The sequence below is a fragment of the Canis lupus genome, chromosome 6 (assembly GCF_003254725.2).
Source record: "Canis lupus dingo isolate Sandy chromosome 6, ASM325472v2, whole genome shotgun sequence".
NCBI lineage: Eukaryota > Metazoa > Chordata > Mammalia > Carnivora > Canidae > Canis > Canis lupus.
In genome coordinates, this window is record NC_064248.1 from 61,515,498 (window position 1) to 61,542,500 (window position 27,003).

General features: G+C 38.7%; 2 protein-coding genes across 13 annotated transcripts in view; one reads left to right on the plus strand and one right to left on the minus strand.

The window, feature by feature from the left end:
* The window catches only part of CLCA2 (chloride channel accessory 2), a 39,531-nt gene extending 28,734 nt beyond the window's left edge, over positions 1-10,797 (minus strand). Inside the window, exons 1-5 of one of the 3 annotated variants that reach the window (XM_035717177.2) lie at positions 10,486-10,796; positions 9,472-9,609; positions 6,057-6,207; positions 2,689-2,797; positions 1,294-1,453 (exon numbers count right to left, since the gene is read on the minus strand). In XM_035717177.2, coding sequence (XP_035573070.1) covers positions 1,294-1,453; positions 2,689-2,797; positions 6,057-6,207; positions 9,472-9,609; positions 10,486-10,695 — 768 coding nt within the window. In that variant the 5' untranslated portion in view covers positions 10,696-10,796. Of the gene's footprint in view, positions 1-1,293; positions 1,454-2,688; positions 2,798-6,056; positions 6,208-9,471; positions 9,610-10,485 lie in introns of all 3 variants that reach the window. The other 2 variants (XM_025417759.3, XM_049111718.1) reach the window with 2 other exon arrangements.
* The window catches only part of ODF2L (outer dense fiber of sperm tails 2 like), a 120,138-nt gene that overhangs the window by 56,277 nt on the left and 36,858 nt on the right, over positions 1-27,003 (plus strand). For 5 of the 10 annotated variants that reach the window (XM_025417761.3, XM_025417769.3, XM_049111727.1 and 2 more), the window contains exon 1: positions 25,918-27,003. This exon is cut by the window's right edge and continues 218 nt beyond it. The gene's annotated coding sequence lies outside the window, so the exon portion shown is untranslated. Of the gene's footprint in view, positions 1-15,974; positions 16,174-21,456; positions 21,647-25,917 lie in introns of those variants that run through there. The other 5 variants (XM_049111725.1, XM_049111724.1, XM_049111726.1 and 2 more) reach the window with 4 other exon arrangements.

Sequence of the window (27,003 nt, forward strand, 5' to 3'; positions counted from 1 at the left end):
CCCAGTAGCATGGGGAGACGGGAATGTAACCCGTTTTTGTTGTTATTTATTTATTTTTTTAACTCTTTTCTCTCCTGACTATGGTTAGAGAATTGTGAAACTTTTTTGACTGGATGTTAGTGATTAGGTCTTTCAAAGGATCACAGACAATGTGGATGAAATACATGAAATTAAGTTGGCCTTAGGTATTAAAGCTATAAATTAAAAACAATGTATCAGACAAGAAGTATGAAAAATCACTTTAAAGTTGCAGAATGACTCGTAGCCTTGACTAAACCAGATTGAAGAAAAAAAATTGTTTAAAGAAAAGAATATGTCAATCTAAGGAACATTGGTCATCTATGGAAGCAAAACTTCACAGAGGCATGCGCCCATGCCCCAGCACTGTGGAGGGGAGATTTGACACACACACGTGAGTTTCAGGTCTTTGTGAAGATGGGTGGACAGGTCAGGTCATGAAGGCTGATACCAGTAAACCTCTGTATCACCAGTCTCCTTCCTTTCTGATTCTATTCCTTCAAAGCAGGCTTCTGGTGAGAATTTGGCTGCTTCATGCTTCTTCCTTCAGACAGAAAATGAACTAGCTGGAGAATGTTAAGTATTGGATCTTCATGACAGAATACTCTTTTAAAATAACAATTTTTAAAAATGGTGTTCTAGATCCATACACTAGTCTCTTGCTAATGCAAAATACTGACAAGGTTAAGCTTCTGAAACTACAAAGGGTTAGTTGACTTCTTTTGGTAACGTCTGGTTTTTCTTTTAATTTCTGTGCTCTGTGCAAAACAAGGGAAAGAGAATTAGGAAACACAATTAAAATAAGAGTGGTTTGCTACTTCTTACTTTTTTTTTTTTTTGGAGGTGCTGGGAAATGGTTTGCTACTTCAAATGAAAGACATATAATCATGTATTTTATCACTCTTAGTAACTCAATACACTTTTCCTCAATACCTTCAGATGAGCAGTTTATTTTGAAGTCTACAGAGCTTCCTTGTTAAATTACCTTCCCTAGAAAGCAAATAATCACTTTTCTAAAGGAATCTTTTTTTTTTTTTTTTTTTTTTTTTTTTTTTTTTTTTTTTTTTTTTTTTTTTTTGGTGATCATCTTTGGGGCCTTGGTGTTTTTTATCTGTGAAATAAAAACTAGATAAACTGTAAAGCCCCCAAGCTCTAAAACATAGTGAGTGCTAATTGTCTTTTTGTTTAAATACTTCAAACATTATCAGTCCACCTTGGGAAGAGATGGCATGTTGTAGGAAGTTGTCAATCCAAGGCAGTTGTCTTTATACTTACAGAAGATAAACTTTGCATGAACATTATCGATGCTGTTGCATTTTGGGTGCTATTATATATAAACATACATCCTTCTTTGAAAAGTTTACTAATAATACAGTTTTCTTGGGGGCAAGGACCTTTTTCACATACAAAAATGCCTGCGATATCAGATGAACACCTAAAAATAGAAAGAGAAATTGGGTCTATTTTAGAAATACTTATGTTTTTTCTTCATTGGCTCATATAATAATTTGTTACAGGGCTTGTAGCTTGCTAGATACACACAAAACATTTAAAAAACTACCCTCTTAAGAAAGCTCATTAATTTGGAAATGCAGTCCACTTTATATTAAAGCATTTGATCTGGATGAGGAATTCTGTATTACCAAAAGTTTTACCAACTAAACAGGGTAAAAGAAAAAGATACTAGGAAATCAACATGATTTTTTGGAGTCCCAAGGAGGAACATGATTGATAGTATCTTGCATCACAGCGTCTTTGAGCTCATTGCCATTGGACATCAGAGCAGAAGAAAGTGAACATGTAATAATGATATTTAAAAGGATTCTTTCCTAAATAAGCAATCTCAGACACTCCAATAGAAGTGAAGAACAATACAACCTTTAGAAGAGAAATATTTTCCAATTGATAATTGGTCATTATCTACCAAAATTATAGATGAGGGCACATTTTGACCCAGTAATCCCTGGAAGCTATTCTATAGATATATGGATCTGCCTGCATACTGAGAAATTACATATATGTAGCATTATGACTATAATATTATTGGTAATAACAAAAAATTGAGAACAACCCACTTGTCCAACAATAGGAGACCAGTTGAAAGCAAGTGAGATGGTACATCCACACAGTGGAACACTAAACAATTATTTTTAAGAAAAAAAAGAAAATATATATTCATATTTATTTAGATTTACTTGAAGAAATACTAAAAAATAAACAAGAAACTAATAAAAAATGGTTACCTAGAGGGGATGAGAGGGAAATGGGTGAAGACAAGGGTGGGAACAAGATATCTTAGAGTTAACTTTTTATATTGTTTTCGTATATTTTTTTAAAGATTTTTATTTATTTATTCATGAGAGACACAGAGAGAGAGGCAGAGACAGAGACAGAGGGAGAAGCAGGCTCTATGACGGAGCCCGATGCGGGACTCAATCCCGGGAACATGGGATCATGCCCTGAGCTGTGAAGGCAGATGCTCAATGGCTGACCCACCCAGGCATCCCTGTTTTCATATTTGAACCACATAAACATTTATCAACTTTTAAAAAATGAAATAAAATTGTAAAATGAAAGGATTTCTTCCTTGCAAGTTAGGTTTTAGCTGCCATTAGCTGCTTTATGTCAGAGTCAAAAGAAAAAAAAATTTTAAACAGAAAAAGTACCAACCTTGTTACTTTAACTTGATTTTGCCCATTTATATAGAAAGGTTTCTCATCGTTATATTCATCAAACAAACCCCAACGGAGATGGGCCCATTCATGGACAAATACTCTACCTGTGGAAGAGAGATTTTTTGTTTTGAGTTCCTGAAATCTCAGCAGTGGGCTTTGCTAACCAGTGAAGATGTAATATCACTTGACTATATATACTCACTACATAGGGTTGAAGTGTAATCCTCCCACTTTTCTCTTCCTGACCTATTCCCATCTCCTGCTTTACCCCCACCATCATATAAGAGGCAGTCTGAAAATACATTTAGTCCTGTAAATGCAAACTAGTGATTGATTTACTTGGCGCACGCCCTATTTGAAACTAGTGATGAGTCCCACATTGTCTCATTTCTCCAGTGAAGCTGTGTAGCACGTTTCTATGTAGCTTCTTACAGGCCTACCATTTCTAGATTTGGGGAAAGAGAAAGAAGTATATCTAAGTAGAGTGGACTGAATGCTTATGTCCCCCCCAGATTTGTATGTTGAAATCCTAATGGTCCATGTGATGGTATTAGGAAGTGGAGCCTTCAGGAAGTGATTAGGTCACAAAGGTGAGGCCCTTATGAATAGGATTAGTGCCCTTATAAAGAGATCCCAGAGAGCTCCCTCCTCTTCCCACCATGTAAGAACACAGGCCATTAAATGGTTGTCCATGTACCAGGAAGTGGGTACTATACACCAAATCTTCCATTGCCTCAATCTTGGACTTCCCAGCCTCCTGAACCGTGAGAAATAAATTTCTGTTGTGTAAAAGGCACTCAGTCTATGGTATTCTGTTATAGCAGCCCCAAAAAGACTAAGATGCCAAACATGTAAACAAAGATTTGCTCTTCTTTAGTCTGTGTTATCCACACATGCCTACTTTTTTCTTGTACGTTATCCTCCTTTCTAGAGCAATGATTGAAACCCTGGAGCCAGAGAGGGACAAGGGAGTACAAAAGATCCTAAACCTCCTCTCCAGTTCAAATCATCCTTTCTGGGCAGCCCCGGTGGCGCAGCCGTTTAGCGCCGCCTGCAGCCCACGGCATGATCTGGAGACCCTGGATCGAGTCCCATGTCAGGCTCTCTGCATGGAGCCTGCTTCTCCCTCTGCCTGTGTCTCTGCCTCTCTCTCTCTCTCTGCATCTCTATGAATAGATAAATAAAATCTTTTTTAAAAAATCATCCTTTCTCTGTTATTTTATCTCTGATTCTCCACGTTTATATTTTTGTCTCCAACTCTTGGGTCAGGGAAACACCAATCCTCAGCATCAAATCGCTTATATCTTTATCTCTACTTCTCTAAATCTTGCATTTCCTTCAGTGTTCTGATCAAAACTATTCCCTAGTAAAAGCTTTCAAGATTAACCCCTCTCCCAAAGTGCACTTTTCCTTTTTTTCTGAATTCTTTTAAGTTCTGAGAGCAAGTGTTTGAAGAGCTGACTGAGGCTGCAGCTTATTGTGCAAGTTTTGCAACGTGGGACAAAGGAAGGGAGGGGAAATAAGTTGAAGGTATTAAGGGAAAGTTTGTGCCTACTCATGCAATTTAGAAGTGCTGGTGAGGTCATCTATTTGGCAGAGATTATCAGCATCCCATAGTTACTGGGAAAAAGATGTTTTTATAAAAAGTGTTTTATAGGGGTGCCTGGGTGGCTCAGTCTGTTCAGCATCTGCCTTTGGCTCAGGTCATGATCCCAGTGTTCCGGAATCGGTTCCCACATTGGACTCCCTGCTCGGTGGGGAGCCTGCTTCTCCCTTTCCCTCTGCCTGCCATGCCCCCTGCTGTGCTCTCTTTCTCTCTCTGTGTCGAATAAAATGAAATCTTAAAAAAAGAAAAAGTGTTTTATAAAGTGTTTTGTACAGTGTGTTGCCCTAGTTCCTGCTATCCATATAGATGATAACAACATCTATGTAGATTTAAATGGCAGTTAAAAGTGAAAACATCATTTGAAAGGCACTATTGTATGTTAATATGAAAAACTAAAAATTAAGCATGGGATAGTTAGCCTTTGAGCTGTTGATCTGTTCTCTGTACAGTTTCTCCCTCACATTCATCCACTAAACACCAGTCTCCAAATCTATGACCCTGACTTCTCTCCCAAACTCCAGCCGCCCACATCCATCACAGGCTGAGCCTTTCCGCCAGAACAGTCGGCTGCTCCCCTCAATCAACTTGCCTAGATCCAAACCTGTGGATGTCCCTTCTACCTCTGACATAAACCTGCTGTGCTTCTTAATGCTGCCACACACCCCTCCCCTCTTGCCTTTCACTCTGTAGTAGTGTGACCTCTATTTCTCTTTTTACCCTCTGGAGAATATCTCCCAAGATTTAGAGTTGTTAGGATTAAATTAGGTAACATTTGAAAAACAAAAAGCACAGCACCTGGCACATAGAAAATTCTCATTGTGGTTCAGTCAGTTAAGTATCTGCTTTCAGCTCAGGTCATGATGGGATTGAGCCCCACATCAGGGAGTCTGTTTCTCCCTCTGCCCCTGCTCGTGCTCTCTTTCTTTCTCATTCACTCTTTCTCATAAATAAATAAATAAATAAATAAATAAATAAATAAATAAATAAATAATAAAATCTTTTTTAAAAAAAAAACCTCATTGTTCTCAACACCTTTTCCTGTCCCCATCTCACTGCCCCTATTCTTATTCAAGTCTATTGTCTCCTGCTTGGACTTCTAGTTATTCTCTTGATACTCACTTTCCCTCTCATTGATTTGAGGGAGCCAGATTATCATTATTCTACAGCCAGATTCATCTTCTGAAAACACTTTTATATTGATTTCTCTCCTGTGCCCATAAGCCTTCAGTGGTGACTCGCTAATTTGGGCAGTTGAGGCTCCCCATCACCCATCCCCACGTGCATTTCAGCATGTTTTTCCACTACTTCGCTCCTCACAGTCTCTCTGCACCATCACAGCAGCTACCACTCCCATCTCTCAAATATGCTCTGGATGCCTCTGCTGCCACTGTTTATTCATACTCTGCACTGTTCTCTCTCATCTTTCCACTTATCAACATATTAAACTTGAAGAGCCTCTCCTGGGTGGGCCTTTTCTGAGCACCCTTAGTGCAAAATGTTCTCTCCTTTCACTGAATTCTTATAGTACTCACTGTCTGGGCCACTAATCTGGTGTCCACCTTTTTTTTTTTTTTTTTTTTTTTTTTTTTTGGCTCACTTTGTCTCTTCCCTTTTCATGGGCACATTAGCGTGTCTCTCCCCATCCAGATGGTAAGTCCTCTGCAGGTTTCAAGTTCTTTGAGTTGCTTTTCAGCACCAAGCACAGAATATTGTAAATAGTATTGCCCAATGTTTATTTCTGGATTGGTCACACTTACCTCGTGGTCCATAGCCAGCTGTTAAGTCATCGTTTAGTAGAAAGTTAGATGTGAAATGAATGTATTTTCCCTCTTTTCCACACCCTCTGTATTGTAGTGTGTATGGGTCATCTCCATGTGCCCCATACCAGTCAGTCACTATGACATTTGCCTGAATTAAGAGAAATGCTTAATAATACTCTATATCTCAACTGTGATGTTGGTGACATAAACATATACATTTGTTAAAACAATTTGAACTGTACTCTTAAGATCTGTGCATTTTACTGTAGGAATTGTATTCTAATTTAATAACAGATTTTTTTAAAATGTGTATCTTATACATGGAGTTTAAAATGCATGCACAACTAAATATCAATAAAATTATTTGGCACTTTCAGAAACATCAATATTTTAAAAGCTTAGCAACTTTCCGTGGAGTTTTATTATTTCCATTTGATCTTCTCATTTTCCAGATTAAAACCTTCTCAAAAGTTAACACTGTAAAATTCTGACATTATAAAACACTATAAAATATAGTAAAAATATTTGGATGAATGTTAAGAGCAATGAATGTCACTCAGACTGTACCGTAAAGTATTACAGTCTGTTGTGAGCAGCGTTCTGTTGCTTACTTCATCAGTACAGGACAATAAGACATGTTTGTTTTAAGCCTTATCCTTTCATTTCCATTATCAAATAGATCACCAAACAATCATTGGAATGAAGTTCTATTTCATCTTGTACCCTGGCCATTTCAATTATTAGTGATAAAACAGTAGTTTCAGTCCAAACCTAAAGAAAATATCTATTCAAATAACCATCTAGAGAATACAATTTTATATACAACATTGTTTCTTTTATTTTTAGGAAGAAACATAACATGTTGTCTCAAGACTTGCCCTTAGAAGTATGTGGTTAACTTTTTTTTAAACAGAAATTATTTTATTTTATTTAAAGATTTTATTTATTTGAGAGAGAGAGAGCAAGCACGAGTGGAGGAAGGGAAGAGGGAGAAGCAGACTCCCTCCTAAGCAGGGAGCCTGACACAGGGCTCAATCCCAGGACCCCAAGAGTACCACCTGAGCCTAGGCAGATGCTTAAGGGACTGAGCCACCCAGGCGCCCCTAAACAAAGTTGATTTTAGAGCTATAGATCTAATATGATCCTATAAATATACATCACACTTGCACTATCTGTACCATATGTGTAATGTTTTATGTGTGTGTGCATGCACACCATGGAGTAGAGGAGAGTAGTATTTTCATTTTTGTTTTCCATTATTACTATGGTGTTTGATTTGTTTTTGCAATGAGCGTGAATTATTTTTATAATAATTAACATTTATTTTAGAAAGTTAAGAACTCAAGCCAGGGGCTTTGCAAGGTAGCACTTACAAAAGGGCTACAAATGTCATGCCCTTGGATAGTTTTCACATGGACAAAACCTCATTCCTACATCTAGAAATTTGTTCTGAAGCTAAAAGGAAGGAGTGCTCTGCTGGGGATGGAATACTCAAGAGGTTGGGGTTCCATTCTACTATAGACTATAGTAAACTAGCTCTTACCTACTTTTTCTAACTCTCCCAACCCTCCCCTGTTTCCTATCTGCATTTGACTATGGATTCACACAGACAAGAACCACCTTGCTTCTCTTTTTGTCCTCTACAGTGGCCTCTGTATATAAGGATCATTCACTGTTTGCTTAATTGATATTATGAGGCTAAAGGAATCGGTATCCAACAGATATATAAACAGCACTCAATGTTTATTCTTTCCTTTAATCTTTCAGTTCAATAATATTATCATTTTTATTTTAATTATTTATTTCCTACTCCTCCATTAGGATCAGGAGTATGACCTGGTTTTGATACTAATTATCTCCAATACTTCGTTATTTCACAGAAGATCAAATTGATTAATACCATCTATATAGATAGCTAGAGATGGCATAGCTTGGCAGAAAGAGCATGGGTTTAGGAAGCAAATAGACATGGATCAAAATCATGGCTCAGTAATTTACTGTTTGGGACAAAATCCTTACTTTATTCGAGCTTCCGTTTCCTAACATACGGTAATAGTTTGTAATAGCAACTAATTTTAAGGTGTGTGAGAACTAGACAATATATGTAAAATGCCTGGTGTTTAGTGGAAGCTTTAAAAGATGCTGGCTCTCTAGGGGCACCTGGGTAGCTCAGTCCATTAAACATCTGACTCTTGATTTCGGCTCAGGTCATGATCTCAGGGTCTGAGATTGAGGCCCCGTGTGGAGACCCTAGTTGAGCCCTGTATCCTGGCTCCATGCTCAACGGGGAGTTGGCTTGAGATTCTCTCTCTGCCCCTCCCTCTGCTTGTATGCTCTCTCTCGCTTTCTGAAACAAATTTTAAAAACAAAAACAAAACACTATCTTCCCAATTTATCTCAGTTCCTCTCTTTCCTAGCTCCATGGCCGAGCATTGCTACATGCTTTCATCTGGCGATAAATCAAATGTTTGAAGAGCCTCTTTAACTTCTTCAGGACACTGGGGTGCTATCCAGATTGCTGTACCATTCAATTACTGAGAGAGGGACTTCAACGGAAAGCTAAGAATTAAAATAATCTTAAAAAATTTCATACCCAATGACACAAATGAGGAAAAGGGGAAACTGTACCATATGTCCCAGCCCTTCTGTTTGAGCTGTGGTTTACAGGTCTAGAATCCACTCCACTGCTGAAGTCCTAAGCTAAGTGCTCAATGTGTCTGCACCTGCCCCTTCTGCTAGCTGCCCAGGTTCTTGTTCACAGTGACTTCAGTCATTTGCCAAATGTATTTGACATTTGTGTATACCACGCAGACGTGGATGCTTAACTATGATCTGCAGCTTACAAGAGTCCTTAGTTATTTTTTGGTTGGAAAAGAAAAACTAACCCCTCCCCTTAGTGTCCCCCTTTCTGCCTTCCTTCTTATCACCATACTCCTCAAAAACAGTGTCCTGGACTTGGGCTCATGTGAAATTCTAATTTACACCCTGGCAGGAAAAGTCAGCCATATTTTATAGCATGTTTCTGCCTGGACATGCAGGTCTACTGCCCCTGACAGGATGGGAAAAGAAGGTAGTCATAATTGGAATTGTTCCCCGCACAGCTCATACTCAACAGGATAAAACCAGCTTTGGGTCTTTAAGCAAAAATTTCAGAAAGGACACTGTAAGTTACAGAGTGAGGAGGTCTTCTGAGAGGCCACTTGGGCAATGGCATTTGCGTATTTTTTGTTCCATAATTTGTACTCATTTTATTTCCATGTATCTTGTGAATAACAACCTTCCCAATATTAGTTATATGTTAACATCAATGACTTGTTTTTGCCTAAGTCCTCACTTTTAAAGTTTGAACTGAGTTTATATTGGTTGTTTTTCTCCAGAATTAAGCTCATTTAGGAAAATCCTGAATTCTTACCTTTTCATATAATTCTTGTTTTACTTTGCTGTAATTATTAGCTTTCCATGTAGCAGGTATTAAAATCTTTATATTTCTGAAAAACACTCTTCTCTTGGTAGCATTGAATAGGTAAAAAGAAGCTTCGGTTATCATTTCCTATAACCAAATAAAAAAAAGCTTATCTTGGTGCTTGTAGATCTTTTATGTTTTTTGATTTCCTGGTGATACTTGAGTAAGTAACAGTAAAGGATAATGAAAATATTTTCAAGGAGCCCATTTCTTTTAGAGATGGACTTTGGGAAACCTTAGGAGCAAAATAAGCCTCAAATAGTTAACTGGAAGAGATTTTAGGACACTAACAGTGAGTCTGGGCTTGCCTTTATAATTTTTCCCAGGTTTGTGAAAGACTTTTAAGCTTTTATCAAATAAATCTCTTTCCTGTCACTCCTGTGAGTATGTTTGAGACCACACCTATGACAATACTGATTTATTAAAAGCAATACCAACAAGTGGTTCTTGAGTAATGGGGTTCTGATCCTCCTGCACCACATTAAGGTGAAAATAATCAATTACTTTATAGAACATTCAGGTGAAAAGAATTTTGCTCTTCAGCACTCCATCCAGACTCTCTTTCTGTCAGAATTTTCAGCCTCAGGATGGAATCCAACAACTTGATTTTGATAAGTACAATCATGCTTATTCATCAGTCAAACATCTGGTCTTTATTGCCACAAAGACCAGATTTTTAAGCTGCTACCCCAAAAATAGTCATGTTAGGAAAACAAAAAAGCTAAAAGCAGTAGTCACCAACAAGAATAAATCAAGGAGGGCTAAATCAACACTATGAGCCAAGACTGTGCAGAATTAAGTGAACAAACTGGCTTGGCCATAATTATAATTTTGGTGCTTACTAGAAATGCTGGCATCTTTACTATTCAAATATAGACCAGGCAAAGGTGTTAGCTCTTTAAAGAAGGCTATACAGTCCTGTCCTAATAGGATAATGGTATTGACTTCACACTTGTCACTTACCTTAATGTTTGGGATGAGGTTCTGATCTTCAGATACCTGAGGATTGATTGCAATGAGTAATCCATCATACCCATTGTCCTGAAGCTTCACTCCAGCTCCCAGGAATAAGAGTTCTGGAATTAGGGCCACCAAGAGAGTCACAAACTTCAGGCTGCCAACGGGATCCACATTGTCCCTATGGGTCATGTTGTAGAGAAGCCTCCAGTTCATTCACACTGGTCCTGCTGGGTACATTGCACCTGGTTATCAATGGGGAAGCTGATACTTTCTTCCTGAACTTGGAAGGTCTTAGAACTTGTGGTGAAGGAGGTGTCTTTTTTTGCAAAACCTGGGTGGATCTCTCTGAGACCTGCCTCTACATGTCCTTTTTTTCTAGGCAACCCCACACTTGCCTGTTCTGTGGCTGAGCTTCCTTTTGAATCATGGTTAGGCAAGAAATTACTCCTTATTCAGTATATCTTCTCAGAAGGAAGAGGGAAATAAGACAAAAGGAGCTCAAAAGAGAAAGGCAGAGAGGCCTGGCTGGCTGGGCTGAAAATCGGAGAATCTGGATTATTCACTCCACTTTCAGCAAAACACAGAAATCTGTCGTGACCCTTCTCATTCGTGACAACCTCTTCCTCATCGGTTGGCCTAACAACTTTTCTACTGCACTCAAGTCATTTTTTGTTTGTTGTAAGATTCCCTGTGTGCTTATTTGGAATATTTGGAAATCCATCCTGCAGGCCTGTCCCTGGGTCAGGTCGTCTGGGCAAACTCTCAGCTGATGGCAGAGGGGAAGGTATCAGATGTCCCCCAGGGAGGGCCAAGTGCCAGGAACTTAGATGCCTGTGCAGACCACGGAGGCCTTTTCCTCTGCCCTCACTGCCTTTTCTCCCTGGACCAGGGGAAAGAATAAATTTCTCTTTCAGCAACTCTCTCCTAAGGGCAAGGCTGTGCTTCAGTCTACCTTCCATTTTTCAAGGACCTATCACAGGTCTGGTACATAGTAGGCACCACAGATATTTTACAACTGATTAATAGTACCTGGTAACTACCTAATTCTTTAGAGTTTGCAAATGAACCATTTAAATATCAACTCTGATGCAGGCATAATTCTTACTTCTATTTTTCAGTGAAGACGCTGAGGCTCAGAAAGATCAAAAATTAGCCAATGGATGAAGGAACTAACTTTTATTGTGTGATGGTTTTTTTTTTTTAAGATTTTACTTATTTATTCATGAGAGACAAACCGAGAGACAGACAGAGACACAGGCAGAGGGAGAAGCAGGCTCCATGCAGGGAGCCTGATGTGGGACTTGATCCTGGGTCTCCCGGATCAGGCCCTGGGCTGAAGGCAGGCGCTAAACCGCTGAGCCACCCAGGCCTGTGATGGGTTTTATCATACTTGTTTTATGGTTGACAAAACTAAGGCTCAGAAAATCTAAATAAACTCATTCAAGGCTGTACGAGCATTGTCATAGTGCTAGAATGAGGCCCACTGGCTCCCAATTCCTTTCTTTTTCACCATATCACCTTGTCTCGCATTCTCAGGGAACTGGAAATAAAGTGGTAAGAGCTGCAACATTGAGGGATATCGAAGAAATTTTTCTCTTGCTGTCCCTCTGTGTGGAACCTCTTCTCTGGCTTTTTTACTTGCTTTTCCTTCAAATTCAAGTTCTGGCCTGGAAGCCTGAGTTGAGCTTTCTAATTAGGTCAAATCCCCTCTTCCATGCTTTCAGAGCATCAGATACCTCTCCTTTGAAGTGTGATCATGGTTACGGTGGCACATTCATTTTGTGTAATTGGTTTTCTGCTTCTAGTGAAGGGCACATGAGAGAAGAGGCCTTACCCTGTCTGTTTTGTTTTAAAGATTTTATTTTTTTATTCATTCATGAGAGACACAGAGAAAGGCTGGGGACATAGGCAGAAGGAGAGCAAGCTCTCCACAAGGAGCCCAGGGAGCCCAATGTGGGACTTGATCCCAGCACCCCGGGATCATGCCCTGAGCCCAAGGCAGATGCTTAACCACTGAGCCACCCAGGTGCCTTAACTCTGTCTGTTTTTATCACTACCTCCTTAGCACCTAGCTCAGGAAACTCTCAGTAAATACTTGTTGAGTGAATGAAATCAGGAGAAGGAAATAAAAGCTAGATTACAGAAGATCCCTGGATTATAGTATGAAAATGCACCCCCCCAACTTTAAAAGTATCTTTTAAAATGTATCTCTTCTGTTCTAAAGCAGTTTTCTTCTTGCTCAGTCTTGTCAGAAGGCACTGGGGAACTGGTACTCCCCCGAGGGTGTGTAGGAGAATGGAATGTCTCTGGTAGCCACAAGGCTGCCACAGGTGCTCACTCCACAGCTCAGGGGTCAGCTTAGCTGTCTTGTCTTTCCAGACTGGTTCTCAGCCATGGGTTTTTAGCCCCTGGCTCTCACTGTGTTACAGAGTGCTAGCCCAGAGGTGTGGTGACTCTGAAGGCTTTGCTTGTAACTGTGACTCATTGAGCAGAACAATGAACTTCACTTTCAACTTTTCTTGGCAGTTTACTTTCTTATGCCAATCTCGTGTGCTATTAAGAAAAACATTATGGCATCAGTAAAACAATATGTTCAAAAACTAAGCCTGTAAGTCATACTGAGAGTAGCTCTCCACTGACAGTCGGAGAAGAATTTCTTCTTGCCATCGTGCACATTTGTGTGAGTTGTTCTTCGGCTGAGGGGCTCTTGAGGGCTTGCATGTAAGGCCTCTCTCCACTTGTTCTTAACAACAGTTGCAATGCCTCCGGTAGCATGTGGAGTGGAATGTTGGCTAGGGATTGTACGTGGCTCTATAAAGAGCAGCCATATGTGAACACTCTTGTCCAATTTCACCTGAAGAAGTACATCAGGAGTATGTTTTGCTCCTCCTAGGTTGAGAGGCCAGATAGGACATCCATTCCTGTCTACCTGCTTTCTTCTTCCTTGGTTTTAGAATCCAATCCCCAGGTCTGGCCACTTGCCTGGCATCCACTTTCATCATCTGTCCCTACAAGACTCTGGTCACAGACTCATTCTCTGATCATGTCTGGGGTATCATATTCACTCCTGAAAGCCTTTTTTCCCACTTCTGTTTTGCTGAGCAAGTAGGCCTGGGGCCAGGCCAGCTAAAGATCTCTTCTTACTGCCTTCTGCTCTCTGACCAGGCTGACCCCACAGGAGACAAAAGTAAAAAGCTCTTAAAGTCTGACTTGGCTAAATGACTTTAAAGTCATTCCTGAGTGGAGTGTCCACTTCTGATAAAAGTGTGACTTTGTCAACAAAAAACCCCCACAATTTATCCTTTCATTCAAAAAATACACACTGCACAAGTCTATGGATTTTATGACATCCAAAAATGAAATATACCTAAAGTGAAGAAAAATGGGAATACAATGTTCAGGCATTTATTTCAAGTTGAAGAAATTCTAGGAATCTGCTCTGTTTTCTATTTGCTTTCAAGAAAATAAGTTATTCAGTTTCAGTAACTGAAGAATCTAAAGCACATCTTTTGTTCTTTGTCTGAATTTGAAATTCTTTTTGGCCCCAGAAGGCCTTTTTATTTTCATGCAGTCTGCAGGTAGAGACCACAGTCAAAGTGAGTAAAATATGCAGTTAGTGTCAGAGCAGTCAGGTGATCTGACATCTTGAGGAGTCCAAGGAAGTTTTGAATTATTTCTTCTCAAACTTCTGTTTGAACTCTTTAGCAATCTCATTTAGAACAGGAAAGTTCACTCTGTGGCATGGCTACAAAGCTTATGGATCACTTTGGTTTTGCAATATTTATGAAATAAATCAAAATGGAAGTGAAACAAATTATAAAGACTAAGAATTTGAATAAAACACAGTTTGCCAGGGACTCAGATTGTACATTTCATGCCTCCCTTTTCCCATTGTCTTCAAACTTATATTCATTTTCAAAGCAAATGAGTGAAGTGGATGATTCAGATAGAGCCCGGGAAATCATTTGTGTTTTGTTGAGTCATCACCATGTCAGAGCATGAAGCTCTTACACTTTTTAAAATTCTTCCTATGCAGTCTTTCACCCCCCAGACTTTTGCTATTAAGCCTCCTCCCCATCCTCACTATGCCAGGAACTCTGCAGATGACTCTGTGCATGAAAAAAAAAAAAAAAAAAAAAACCTCTAAAATTTGCAAAAATGAATGGAAAACAAGAGCTACTTTTTAAGATAACCTAATAAAGAATATGGGAGAAAAGGTATAGACTATTTCTCACTTGTAAAACACGTATAAAATTGTGTTCTATGGAATACTCTTATATCTATTATGTACCAGATAGTATATAGCATCATGTGGATGTAAAATATTATCATTATTATTATCATTATTTTCCAGGGAAGAACAAAAGCAGAAAGCAGACATGTAGTGGAAATTTTTTTAAAGGGATGAAAAATTATCAGGGAGACTCAGAGAATGATAAATAAAAGCAGAAGCACAAAGACTACATAGTTCTTCCCTAGTCTCCCATCCTGTTTTCTTTCTGCTCTGATTCTGTCCATCTGGGAAGCTCTAAGGTATTGCCAGATTCCCTTGCTGCCCCGAATCCCAGCAAGGGGCTGCAGGTCTTTCAGTTTTCCTTCCTCTCCTTGTGCTGTTTCTAATAGTCCCATTTCACCCCGCCAGGCCTGCAAAGAACAGGATAGCTGCAACCAGTTGAAAGATGTGGCATTTGGGGGATTAGGGCTCCCCCTTCTGTTCTCAGAGGGCAAGTACCTGGGGCTCTGAATCTCCAGGCAAAGCTCCTAGCAAAGAGTTGACCTGTACAGACCTCTCTCCCAGAGTACACCAAAAGCTATTTAGAGTAGTCCTTTTCAAACTTTAGTGTACCTAAGAATCATCTTTTCAAATTTGATTCCAACCCTGTAGGTCAAGGTGAGGCCAACATTCGGCATGTATACCAAGTTCCCAGGTGATGCTGAGGCTGCTGGTCCTTGGTCCGCACTTGGAGTAGTCTCCTGGGGAATATCCAGGGATTTACTTTGTGATTACAGCTCTTACGCGACAGAGACAGCCTATGTAGTCTTTACGGATATTTAAAACAGTGTGTTAATTATGTATTTTTATGGTGACAGCATTGTTTAAATATTCTTTGTAAAGAAACAGCATCAGAATACAGAGCTCAAACACTCTTGGTTGTTCCCTTTAGCCTTCCTTCAGCTTTCTAGTCATTTCCTTTCTCCTCTCCACTGAATATTTTTTGCTGTTAAAGTGAAATACAAAGCCTTTCAGCTTGTAAGCTTATTGAGAGAAGACTCAAGGAATACTTTGCCTGCCAAGAAATACCAAGTATAATGCTAAGAGATAAAATGAGAAGCAATGACATGAAAATAATCTGAAGTTATCTGTAGTCAAATGATACAAAAAATATAGCCCAGGTTTACAACATAAGGCTGTGGTCTTGATGCTTTGTCCACAGGTGCTCCATAAACAGTAGCTACATGTATTATTAGTTATCTCTTGTTGTCAGCTGGGACCCCCTCAGAGCCATACGTACGGCTGGTTTTTATCTATGTCAACTCCATGACCTGTGGGAGACAGGTCCCCTTCCTAGATTTTGGCACCTGCCTGCACACTTGATTTCTTAAAATTCCTGTGTCCTCGTTCCACACGGGCTGCACCTATGCTTTGCTGCATGTTCCAACTACAGCGTTATGAGTTTTCCAAAGAAACAGGTACGTATCTTATTTGTGAGCAATTTCGACTTAATTGAAGAGTTCGTAGGTGGAACCAGAGAAGGATTTGTGTTACCAAAAAATAAAGCAAGATGTTTATTTTTTAAAAGATTTATTTATTTATTTATTTATTTACTTGAGAGAGAGACAGTGCAGGAGAGAGAGACAGACAGAGAGTATAGAAGGAGAAGGAGAAGCAGACTCCCTGCTGAGCAGAGAGCCCTAGGAGGGCCTCGGTCCCAGGACCCTGGGATCATGACCTGAGCTAAAGGCAGATTGCTTAACTGCCTGAGCCACCCAGGTGCCCCAGGGATCAGCATTCTTGAAATAATTTTTCACAAATGTGGAGGTCCCCAGCCCCACCCCCCACACCTGCCAGGGGTTTCAGTGCCTTTCTATCCTGAGGGATCGTAATCTCTCCTCCTTTCCCTCTCCTTACTTTCAACAGTGAAAGCAACCAACTAACTACCACCAACAAAATAAAATCCCTGCCTGGCCCCATACAGAGCCAGTGCTCTCTCTGCTCCTCAAGGTCCTCAGCACAACTCAGAAACTAGGCAACATGGGAATATTAGAAGGGCTCCCCTCCAACCTCAGACAGTTACAAAGTGTTCTCCCCAGGAGGGATCCTGGCCAACCAGGGTTTTTAAAGATTCTTCTGGCTTAGTCACTCATCTTCCCGGATGACTTCAAAAGCCGCTTCAGCTCATTTCTATTTCTTCTCTAAATTAGAAGTTAAAATATTTATTCTCCCATTCTTTTTCTTACGACATGTCATTTCTATTCCCTAAAGTTATTAAGTTTTTTTCCCTTTAATTAAATGGGCATAGCTAAGGTCTCAGGGTTCTTCCCGTATCCCCAAGTGCCTAGCACCCTACTTTGATCCCTGTTTTCTTAAATAACCTGCATATTTGTATCAAGAATTTTGGCTGTGGCTTGCTAGAAAATCCCAGTAAATGCTCTGCTTAAACTGAGACCATCTTTGATGTCCTTCCGTTTTCCTTATTACTTACAAATTAAGTCTCCCATTTGAATACTTTGTCTTCTGCCTTTATCTATTCTCCTCCAAAAAGAATAGGGAGCAACTTTTAAAGAAATGATTAGATGCTATATGCCTTTTACTACGTAGATGTTTTAATTTTTTTTCTCTATTAGAAAGTAATATTTTTCCTTTTTTTGAGTAGGGTCTCTTTAGAGTCACATAACTAGGGAAAAGGAAAAATCAATCAATTCTTTAATATAATGGCATAATTGGTTACTAAAAATACAATCATTTAAAGAACTAAAAATATACAATGGATGATACATTTTAGCTAAGATCAGATGTTCATAGTATAAAAATTTAAAGAATATTTTAAAAGCAATGGTTATAAGCAACTGACAATTTTTTTAAAAGAAACTGTTGGGGGCAGCCCTGGTGGCGCAGCGGTTTTGCGCCGCCTGCAGTCCAGGGCGTGATCCTGGAGACTCTGGATCGAGTCCCATGTTGGGCTCCCTGCATGGAGCCTGCTTCTTCCTCTGCCTCTCTCTCTCTCTCTCTCTCTCTCTCTCTGTGTGTGTATGTCTCTATGAATAAATAAATAAATAATCTTTAAAAGAAAAAAAAGAAAAACTGTTGGTAAGCATTTTATCTTTTTCAAAGAAGAATAAAAGAATGAATTTTTTAGTGTCATAATTTATCCTAAATGTCATTATGTCATATACATGTTTTATCTCCACTTGGTGAGTTATAATATAGGTTATAGCAATGAGTCACACTGTGAATTACTTACTAAGCAGGGGGTAAAGCCAAAATAGTAAAAATCCCAGAGTCAAAGAATAAAATTTTCTACCACTTCTGTTTTCAATTATACACTTTTTTTTTTTTTGGCATTCACCTTTAAGCTTGTACTATAATGATCATGTATAAGCAGTAAGTAAATGGTTAACTTTTTGGCTTTGATGTTAGACTAACTAGATTGAAATCCCAGCTCTGCCTTTTACTAACTGTGTGGCCTTAGGTAAGTTATTTAATATCTCCATGTCTCACTTTCTGCATTTGTAAAATTGGTGTAAAATTTAAGTAGTACATGTGATTAAAATTGGATTCAGATCACAGTAAGAGTTTAAAAAATGTAAAATTATTAATTAACTGTATTAATTTATGGCCTTTCTTTAGTGTGTGTGGCACCTGCTTAGACACTTTTAGTTGCGTAGCTAGTGGTTTGCCTCCTTCCCTTTCTTGCTGGAAGATCCTGTCTTCTGTGACAGAGGTAAAAATATCTGATTCTCATTCTTCCAAGCCTCCTTCATATTGGGGCACAACTCTGTGACCCGACTCAAGCCAAGAACCTAAGGATTAGTCTGCTAGCAGGAGGGAGGTGGAGGAGATAGAGATGGTGATGTTGACATTGTTTACAGATGGCATTTTCCTCCCTGGAAAAAAACAACAACAAACATATCTAGGAAAATCCCACCCTTTTTTCCTATTAGGGTGCCAGAAGCTGAAGGAATCTCTATGGCCTTTAGGTGAGGAGGGCAGCCAAAAAGTGAAAGTTAATAAAGCTGAAAGGTAGAAAGAGCCTGTGTCCCTGATGGCACTGGTGACAGCTTTGCCAACTTGGCAAATGCCTAACTCCAGACATCTTAATATGTGAAGTGAGATGTATCGTAAGCCATCATTAGTTCGGTATTACTTGCAGCCCAGACTGTTACAACTGATAAAGGCACTTCAAAAGATAGCATTCATAATTTCTAAAAAGTGCCAATCAATATTTGGAAACATATATATAATGGTTTAATATATAAACTGTGTGATATTTTGATGAAAAAAATTAATATAATTTTAATATTCTAGGTAGAATTTTGACCAAGCAACTTACTCTTCCATACAGAAGGGTCATGCTGAACTTCAATAAACTAGGGAACAAAGGCCCATTGAAAAAAGGCCATCCAAAGTAAACAAACCTAAAAGAAATATTTTTTTTAAGATTGTATTTATTTATTTGAGAGAGAGGGAGAGAGAGAGGGAGAGAGAGAGAGTGTGTATGCAAGCTGGAAGGAGAGGGAGAGAGAGCCTGAAGCAGCAGACTCCAAGCTGAGCACAGAGCCCAAGGTGGGGCTTAGTCCCACAACTCTGAGATCATAACCTGAGCCAATATCAAGAATCAGCTGCTCAACCAATTGAACCACCCGGGCACCCCTAAAAGAAAATAATTTTCAAAAAATCAAACAGCAGGGGCACCTGGGTGGCTCATTTGGTTAAGAATCTGACTCTTGGTTTCTGCTCAGGACATGATCTCAGGGTCTTGGGTTCAAGTCCCATGTCCAGCTCCATGCACAGCATGGAATATGCTTGGGATTCTCTCTCTCCCTCTTTCTCTGCCCCTCCTACTTGTGCTCTCTCAAATAAATAAATAAATAAATAAATCCTTTAAAAAAAAAAGAAAGAAACAAAGCTCATCCTTTAGCTTTAAGTTTTTCTCGAAGTATATACTAGACCCTAATGTGCTAATATCCCAATTTCATATTGTATCTCTGCATTATTAATCTTCTGTTTCTCTAAGGATCACATTCTGTTTTCTTATAATATTTTTCTTCATAATTGACATTTATCATTTTCAGAGTGTTCTTTATATTTTTGTGGGGTTTTTTCTATTTAAAAAATAGAAATATAACCACCATTATTTATGGCTGTATTATTGAAATATAACACATACAGTGTTACATTATTTTCAGGTGTACAACATATTGATTTGACAATTCTATATGTTACCCAATGTTCATAAGTGTAGTCACCATCTGTCACCATACCATTATTACAATACTATTGCCTATATTCCCTATGCTGTACTATTAATCCCTATGATTTATTCATTTTATAACTGGAAGTTTGAACTTAATCTCCTCTGTCTTTTTCACCCTTCCTGCCACTCACCACCTCTCAGGTAACCACTCCTTTGCTCTCTGGGAGTCTGTTTTTTCCTTTGTTTATTTGTTTTGTTTTTTAGATTTCACATATAAATGAAATGCTACGGTATTTGTCTTCTCTGACTTATTTCACTTAGGATAATATTCTCTAGGTCCAGCTATGTTGTCACCAATGGCAAGATCTAATTATTTTTTTATGGCTGTTTACTATTCCTGTGTGTGTGTATGTGTGTGTGTGTGTAGCACTATGTCCACCCATCTATTGACAAACACTTGTGTTGCTTCCGTATCTTGGCTATTGCAAATAATTCTGCAATAAACATAGAGATGCATGTATCTTTTTGATTGGTGTTTTCATTTTCTCTGGGTAAATGCCCAGTAGAAGAATTACTACCATATGGTAGTTCCATATGGTATTTCCATTATTAATTTTTTGAGAAACAACCATACTGTTTTACACAGTGGTTGCACCAATTTACATTCCCACCAGCAGTGTATGAGGGTTCCCTTTTCTCCACATCCTTTACAACACCTATTTCTTATATTTTTGATAGTACCCATTCTGAGAGATATGAAGTGATATTTCACGGTGCACTTCCCTGATGATTAGTGATGTTGAGCATCTCTTCATGTGTCTATTGGCCAGCTGTGTATCTTCTTTGTAAAATGTTTATTCAGCTCTGCCCATTTTTAAATCAGGTTGTTTGGCTTTTGGTGTTGAATTGTGTCTTTGTATATTTTGGATGTTAACCTCTTATTGACTATACCATTTACAAATAACTTTTCCCATTCACTAGGTTGCATTTTTTGGTTACTGATGGTTTCCCTTGCTGTGCAATTGGGTGTTCTTTAAATAGTTAACTAACTTTCAAATAAGCTTGTAGTTATAATAGATTTTCAAACAATACAAGAATAATAAAAGTGTCTATCCTCTCTATGACCACACATCTTTATGCCATGAGACTAAATTGCTTATGTTTAAAGTCTTTACTATGTAATCAGAGCCAAACAATAATATATTTTAAAAAGGAAATTTCATACTCATGCATCATTTTTCCTTTGGTCAGTCAAAGAAATGATGGTGTTCATAAGATAGGATACTTATCCTACAACATAAGGGTAAGCAATGTTATTTTCTGCATGATATTAAAACAAATTTTTTATTTAAAAATTGTCTATATATTAAATGTTCCATACACGAAATTATTCTATTGAGAGTAAATACTGAACATATGCTACAACTTGGGTTGAATTTGACAGTGTTTATTTAACTGGTCAAACATTCTAGATTTTTGCAGGTTGTGGTAATTACTGGAATCATTTATAGTTTAGAAGGAAAAGTAGATTCACATATGCTACTATTTTTTTTTTAAGGCTCATGTCCGAAGCCTCAAATTCTGTGGAAAATATCTGGATGAAAACAGAAAATCAGCTCCAGCAATCCCACTCCTTGGTATTTACCTAAAGGAATTGAAAACATATGTCCACATAAAACATCCATGCAGATGTTTATAGCAGCCTTAAATTGCCTAAACCTGGAAGCAAGTGAGATGTTTTTTGGTAGGTGAGTGGATAAATAAACTATGGTACATCTAGACAATGGAATACTATGGAAATGAGATAGCAAGCCATGGAAAACATGGATGCATGCTACCAAGTAAAAGAAACCAACCTGAAAACGACACATACTGTATGATTTCAATTATATGACATGCTGGCAAAGGCAAAACTATAGAGACAGTAAAAAAAATCAGTGGTTGCAAAGGTTTTGGGGAAAGGGAGAGATGAAAAGGCAGAGCACAGAGAATTTTTAGGGCAGTGAAAATACTCTTTATGATGCTGTAATAGTGAATACAATGTCATTATGCCCTTGTCCAAAGTCATAGAATATGCAACACCAAGAGTGAACCCTAATATAAAGTATGGACTCTGGGTGATAATGATGTGTCAAATCAGCTTCATCAATTGTAACAAAAGTTCTGTTTTGTGGGAGATGTTGATAGTGGGGGAGACTATGTATGTGTGTGGACCAGAACTATATGGCATGTCTTTGAATCTTCCCCTCAGTTTAGGTGTGAACCTAAAACTTCCCTAAAAAAAAAAGTCTTAAGTGAGAAATAATCATTTTTGATTTTATATCATGTGATTTACACCTTAAAACAACTATTGTTTACTAATACTTTCCACCTATAGGACACTTAGGATTTAATCAGAGCTATGTGTTGTACAATTATGACCTTAATCATCACAACAATCGTATCAGACAGGTAGAATTATTCTTTAGTTTAGTTTTTTTTTTTGTTTTCTTTGTTTTTTTTTTAAGAAAAACACAGCTTAGAGAAGTAACTTGCCCAAGACTTGTAGCTAGAAAACATGAATACAGGTTGGTATGGTTCCAAAGCTTTTGCTGTTAACCACTGTTGTTATAACAACCCATTTCAACCTCACCCCACACTTATGTCCAGCCCAACCTACAATGGTTTAGTGAGTTAATGCAGAACTGGAGCAGTTGCCTGTCTCAGTGGTTTCTGGTAAGGACTTCTTTCAACAATAGGTAACATGTCGCCCACTCCTACAGACTAAATGTTTATGTTCTCCCCAAATTCATATTTTAAAACCCTAATCTCGGTTGTGATGGTATTTGAGGGTGAGACCTGTGGGGATAATTAGGTCATGAAGGTGGAGCCCTCATTATGGGATTAGTGTCCTTGTAAGAAGAGACATGAGAGAGCTTGTCTTGATCTTGGACTTCTTTGACTCCAGAACTGTGAGCAATACCTTTATGCTGTTTAAGCCACCCTGTTAATGGTACTTTAGTCATAGGAGCCTAAACTAAGACACTCATTTTCTCTCTAGGAAAAATGATGCCTTTCTGTTCCCCAAGACTTTGCTCAGTCTTTGACTTACCCTGTGACCCTGTTGACAACCACCTTTACAGTAAATGGAGTCTACCTAATTATAAGACTTAGATAAAACTACAGTAATTAACAGAATATAATGCTGGCATCTGTTTAGATTATCCATTATTAAAACAGAATGGAAGGTCCATAAGTAGACTCGCATATGAAAGGTCTAATCATTTTCAGTAAAAGTAATAAATTAATTCAATGTGAAAGTCTTTCAAATAAATGATGGTAGAACAACTGGAAATCTATATAAAATGAAGTAAACCTTGATACCTGCTTCATTCCTTATAAAAAAATGAATACAAGATGGATCATACAGGGTGGCTCTAGGTGGCTCAGTCAGTTAAGGGTCTTCCTTTGACTCAGGTCATGATATTGGAGTGGTAGGATGGAGCCCTGCATAGGACTCTCTGCTCAGCAGGGAGTCTGCTTCTCCTGCTTCTCCTCCTGCTCATGCTCTCTCCCACTCTCTCTCTCTAATAAATAAATAATCTTTAAAAAAAGATGGGTCAAAAAATAAATAAATAAATAAATAAAATAAAAAAAGATGGGTCATACCTTTAAATATAAAAGCTTAGACTCCTAAAACATCTAGAAAAAATACAATGTATTCACAAAACTATAAAAGGAAAAATGTTGATCTATTAGATTGTATCAAAATATAAAATTTCTGCTCACCAAAAAGTATCTTTAAGAAAATGAATAGGCCAGGGATCCCTGGGTGGCTCAGTGGTTTAGCGCCGCCTTTGGCTCAGGGCGTGATCCTGGAGACCCCAGTATCGAGTCCCGCGTCGGGCTCCCTGCATGGAGCCTGCTTCTCCCTCTGCCTGTGTCTCTGCCTCTCTCTCTCTCTCTCTTTGTGTCTATCATGAATAAATAAATAAAATCTTAAAAAAAAAAAAAAGAAAGAAAATGAATAGGCCAGATACAAAATGGGAGAAAATATTCACAAAAGACTGTTTCAGAAAATACAAAGAACTATGCTTTCCATAAGGGCTATGTTAGGTCTTTAGTTCTCTGTCATACTACCATGTGCAGGGACCATGATCATTTCATCACCTTGTGGGACATTCACTTTTGTCTACATTTATGATACTGTATTGACAGAACCTGATGATCAGGAAATGGCACATACCTTAATGCCTTGTGGGGTAAACTGTTTCCATAGACTCAATGTGACTTTGACACTGTCCCATCAAGAGGTGGAATCTTTTACTTTTTTCCCTCGTATTTGGGCTGGCCGTCTGATATATTTTAGATAGAAAAATGCAGCAGAAGTGATGCACTTGTGTGGCTTTAGATATGCAGTTTCTTCCTTTGCTACCTGGGACACTCACTCTTGGGATGATTTAAAAAAAAAAAAAAAGCTCAAGCTGGCCACATGCAGAGCTACATGGATAGGATGCAAGAAGTCTTAGCCTTCTAGTTGAGCCCACCATGTCACCAAACATATAATCTTGAATATTCCAGCCTCAGCAATAATCTAGTTGCAGCTTGATGAGAGACACCAGCTATTTCCACATGCATGGAGATAAAACCCCACCCAGCTGAACCCTGCCTGAATTTCTCACCACAGAATCACGAACAAGTAAAACACTTGTTGTAAACCACTAAGTTTGTTAAAACCGCAAAAGAAAATCAAAACATGTTGGAAAGAACACATGCAACTCAGAGTGGAGGATAAACCCAATGAAAATAATTACACAACCAAACTATTTTTTAAATTGCTTTTTTATTTTGCTAAACTTTATTTATATTTATCAAGTATCTTTAAACTACTATTTCATTGTTTGCTATTTTTACATCACAGTATATATTTGTTCCCATGAGGAAGGAAAACAGAATTCTATCAATATTGTATCTTGAATCCTACACACAAATGTACCATTATGAGTTTAAATATTTATGAAGTACTTGATATTTTAAATGCTTTATATCAGAGGTCTGCACACTATGTCCTGTGGGCCAAATCTATCCTGATGTCTATTTTTGTAAATTAAGTTTCACTGGAACACAGCCAAACCATGTGTTTATGTGTCCTCTATGGCATCTTTTATGCATCAATGGCAGAGTTAAATATGATAGATTCTGTATAATCCACAAAATCTATAATATTTACTATGTGTCCTTTTATGGAAAAAGTGTTGGCCTCTGCTTTAAGTTATGAGGAAACCCTTGCTTTATTATTTTATAGGTAGTCAAGTATTTAATATTTGGGGAAATTGGCATTTTTAGTTGGGCTGGACGAATTTTTTTCCCATTTAAATAATATGAAATAAGGGATTTTTAAAAATATTTTATTATTAGAGGGAGAGAAAGAGAGGATGAGAGGGAGGAGGGTTCAGAGGGAGAAGCGGACTTCCCACTAAGCAGGGAATGAGGGCTGGAGCCTGGGACTCTGGGATCAGGACCTGAGCCGAAGGCAGATGCTTAACGGACTGAGCCACCCAGGCGCCTACCTCAATAAGGGATCTTTCTATCCAAAAATTCACTATCCGACAAGATTTCAAATTTAGATTAGAACAGATTAGAAGATAAGAGATGGCAGGTTCACCTGAATAGTTCTGTTAAAAGGGTCAATTTGAGAATGTAATATAATCCTCTTGAGATTTTGTGTTTTTCCTTTTGCATGTCTTATAAAGGTGGCTACATCTGACACTGATGCAATTTAATTAAAATAGTTTTCATGAGAAGCCTAACTTCTGTGTGCAATTATTTTTCTTGTTATGACACGCTAGTAAGGTTAGCTAGCATCCCAGATAAGTGCTGGAAAGACCCTCAAAATTAATTTCCTTCCCCCAACTCCACATGCGCACCCCCCTTTTTTATTTAAGTGGAAGGGAAGACAAGCCCAGAGTAGGGAAGTCACCGGACTTGCCAGAGGTCATGATCCATCAGGAAGAGCTGAATCCAGTCCCAGTGTTTTTTTTTTTTTTTTTTTTTTTTAAGCATTTGTATATATGTAACAGTTACATGACCGATAAGAACGAACTTTTCACTGTCATGAACGTTTTACTGGACAATCAGCCCTGAAAAAAAAAAAAAAAGCTTTGCTGTACTCATCAATGGAAAATATTTAGTAAAATCAATAATGAGGTATGCCGCGTCGGGGCTAAAACTGCTCAGGGGATAGTGGCTCTATTTGTGAACTTCACATGATGGTGTACAGTTCTGAACATGAACATTAAGAGTTGAAGTGGATAATGTTTTACTTTACTTTTTTTTTTTGTTTTTTTTTAAGATTTTATTTATTTATTAGAGAGACAGAGAGAGAGGCAGAGGGAGATGCAGGCCCCATGCATGGAGCCCGACGTGGGACTCGATCCCAGGTCTCCAGGGTCATGCCCTAGGCTGAAGGCGGCGCTAATCCGCTGAGCCACTCGGGCTGCCCTGTTTTACTTTTCTAAGTAAAATCTCGCCTTGCGTGTTCAGGAGTTCATAAATCATCCTAGCCGGGTGCAGAACAGATGCAAGGAATTTAAAATCTGAAAGGCGCCTTGGAGAGCACCATCCAGCTCCCAACCTCACAGAAGCAAAGAGGCTTAGAGAAGATCGCAGTTAAACAGCAATACCGTGTATTCAAAAACAAGGTGCTTTGGCTTTTTCAAGTGTCCCCTTTAAATGCAAAAACAGGGCGCTTCCAGGGCAGCCTGGGTGGCTCAGTTGGTTAAGCGTCTGCTTTCAGCCCAGGGCGTGACCCTGGAGACTAGGGATCGAGTCCCTGCATGGAGCCTGCCTCTCTCTCGGTCTCTCATTAATAAATAAATTAAAAAAAAAAAAAAAGAAGAAGGGCACTTCCAGGCCATGTGCCAGAAAATTCGCAATCTGTCGGTCCTACTTCCCTTTCTAGGTTGAGCTCAATTAAGATTTCGGTAACTACACACAAGCGCAGCCTTTTGAAGGGCGGGCGGGAAAAGTTTACCCGGAGACGCAGGGCGCCCCGCCCCTCGCCCCGCCCCGCCCCGCGCCTGCACCAATAGCAACAGACGCGGCCGCCACCTTTTCCGAGCCCGGC